The 2,500-nt window shown below is 49.5% G+C and overlaps 1 protein-coding gene across 1 annotated transcript in view; it reads left to right on the forward strand.

Moving 5' to 3' along the window:
• Positions 1 to 2,500, forward strand: part of pik3c2b (phosphatidylinositol-4-phosphate 3-kinase, catalytic subunit type 2 beta) — a gene marked incomplete at its 5' end in the record, with an annotated part of 26,362 nt that overhangs the window by 17,496 nt on the left and 6,366 nt on the right. The window contains one exon of the mRNA XM_034078563.2: positions 838 to 955. Within this exon, the coding sequence (XP_033934454.1) occupies positions 838 to 955 (118 nt within the window). The remainder of the gene's footprint in view (positions 1 to 837; positions 956 to 2,500) is intronic.

Raw genomic sequence — 2,500 nt, forward strand, 5'->3', positions numbered from 1 at the left:
TATCCTGCTTTATATTGTGTTTACTGTAAATCTGTATTTCAATATGTATATTTTCTACTTTTTTAATGCTATTTTATTTCAATTTGAGATGTTTACATTTTGAATTGTTTATTTCTAGTCTTTGAAGTTCTATAATGTGCAATGCCGCGTCTGTTTATGCTGCAGCAACGCAAACATCCCCATTGGGATCAATAAAGTCCTTCTTATCTTATCTTAGAAACGTGCAGGACTTTTACATTTGAATTTTATTTAACCTTTATTTAACCAGATAAAAGCATTGAGATAGAATCTCATTTGCAAAGCTGACCTGGCCAAGAAGGCAGCAGCGTTACACATAACACAAACATATAAAATACAGAGAACATAACTAAGAAAACAAAAGACAAAAAAGCAGTCCCTACATTGAGCATCAGGACAGTAAGAAAGGCACTACTTATTACTGCAAGAGCAGCTGGTGGTAAGGGCTTCAGACAACTTCAATTTAAAACATGCTATTGAGACAAGTGCTGTCAGTTTGAGGCGTGATTGAAGGTCGTTCCAAGACCAAGGACCAGAATGAAAAAGGCTCCTTTTCCCAGCCTCAGTCCGCACAGCAGGAACCTGGACCCGTATCCAGGCGCTGGATCTGAGGTTGTAAGAGTCACAAACTGGAGCTAATCTGGCACACATGTACAGTGGAAGCTTTCCTAAAATGTCTTTATACATGAATACAAACCAATGCTGCATCCTACGCACACTGAGTGAGGCCCATCCAGTTAGGCTGTACAGTGTGCCATGATGAGTCCTATAGGGTGCATTTGATATATATCGCAGTGTTCCCCTTTGTCCCGCCCCCAGCTTCCCGAGCCGCCTTGTGATTGGTCGGTCTCGAGGCGAGGCGGCAGCTGATAAGAGGAGAGACGAGCTGAACGGATACGTGTGGCACCTGATCCACGCCGCTCCGGAGGTCGCTCAGGTCAGCACAGTGCGCATATTACAAACATCATTATTATGACGCAGGACGGCATGACGCAGGACCACATGACGCAGGACCGCATGACCACATGACGCAGGACCGCATGACCACATGACGCAGGACCGCATGACCACATGACGCAGGACGGCATGACGCAGGACCACATGACGCAGGACCGCATGACCGCATGACGCAGGACCGCATGATGCAGGACCACATGACGCAGGACCACATGACGCAGGACCACATGACGCAGGACCGCATGATGCAGGACCACATGACGCAGGACGGCATGACGCAGGACCACATGACGCAGGACCGCATGACGCAGGACCACATGACGCAGGACCGCATGACGCAGGACCGCATGACGCAGGACCGCATGGCGCAGGACCGCATGACGCAGGACCGCATGACGCAGGACCGCATGACGCAGGACCGCATGACGCAGGACCACATGACGCAGGACCACATGACGCAGGACCATATGACGCAGGACCACATGACGGCATGACCACATGACGCGGGACCGCATGACGCAGGACCGCATGACCACATAACGCAGGACCGCATGACGCAGGACCGCATGACGCAGAACCGCATGACGCAGGACCACATGACGCAGGACCACATGACGCAGGACCACATGACGCAGGACCACATGACGCAGGACCGCATGACGCAGGACCGCATGACGCAGGACCGCATGACGCAGGACCACATGACGCAGGACCGCATGACACAGGACCGCATGACGCAGGACCGCATGACACATGACCGCATGACGCAGGACCGCATGACCACATGACGCGGGACCGCATCATCTCTCTCTCCTCTCTTCTTCTGTGTTTCTCTCCCTGTATCTCTCTCTCCTCTCTTCGTCTGTGTTTCTCTCCCTGTATCTCTCTCTCTTCTCTTCTTCTGTGTTTCTCTCTCTGTATCTCTCTCTCCTCTCTTCTTCTGTGTTTCTCTCTCTGTATCTCTCTCTCCTCTCTTCTGTGTTTCTCTCTCTGTATCTCTCTCTCCTCTCTTCTTCTGTGTTTCTCTCCCTGTATCTCTCTCTCCTCTCTTCTTCTGTGTTTCTCTCCCTGTATCTCTCTCCTCTCTTCTTCTGTGTTTCTCTCTCTGTATCTCTCTCTCCTCTCTTCTGTGTTTCTCTCTCTGTATCTCTCTCTCCTCTCTTCTGTGTTTCTCTCTCTGTATCTCTCTCTCCTCTCTTCTTCTGTGTTTCTCTCCCTGTATCTCTCTCTCCTCTCTTCTGTGTTTCTCTCCCTGTATCTCTCTCTCCTCTCTTCTTCTGTGTTTCTCTCTCTGTATCTCTCTCTCCTCTCTTCTTCTGTGTTTCTCTCTCTGTATCTCTCTCTCCTCTCTTCTGTGTTTCTCTCTCTGTATCTCTCTCTCCTCTCTTCTTCTGTGTTCTCTCTCTGTATCTCTCTCTCCTCTCTTCTTCTGTGTTTCTCTCCCTGTATCTCTCTCTCTCTCTCTCTTCTGTGTTTCTCTCTCTGTATCTCTCTCTCATCTCTTCTTCTGTGTTTCTCTCTCTGT

The sequence above is a fragment of the Pseudochaenichthys georgianus genome, unplaced genomic scaffold (assembly GCF_902827115.2).
Source record: "Pseudochaenichthys georgianus unplaced genomic scaffold, fPseGeo1.2 scaffold_445_arrow_ctg1, whole genome shotgun sequence".
Taxonomy (NCBI): Eukaryota; Metazoa; Chordata; class Actinopteri; order Perciformes; family Channichthyidae; genus Pseudochaenichthys; species Pseudochaenichthys georgianus.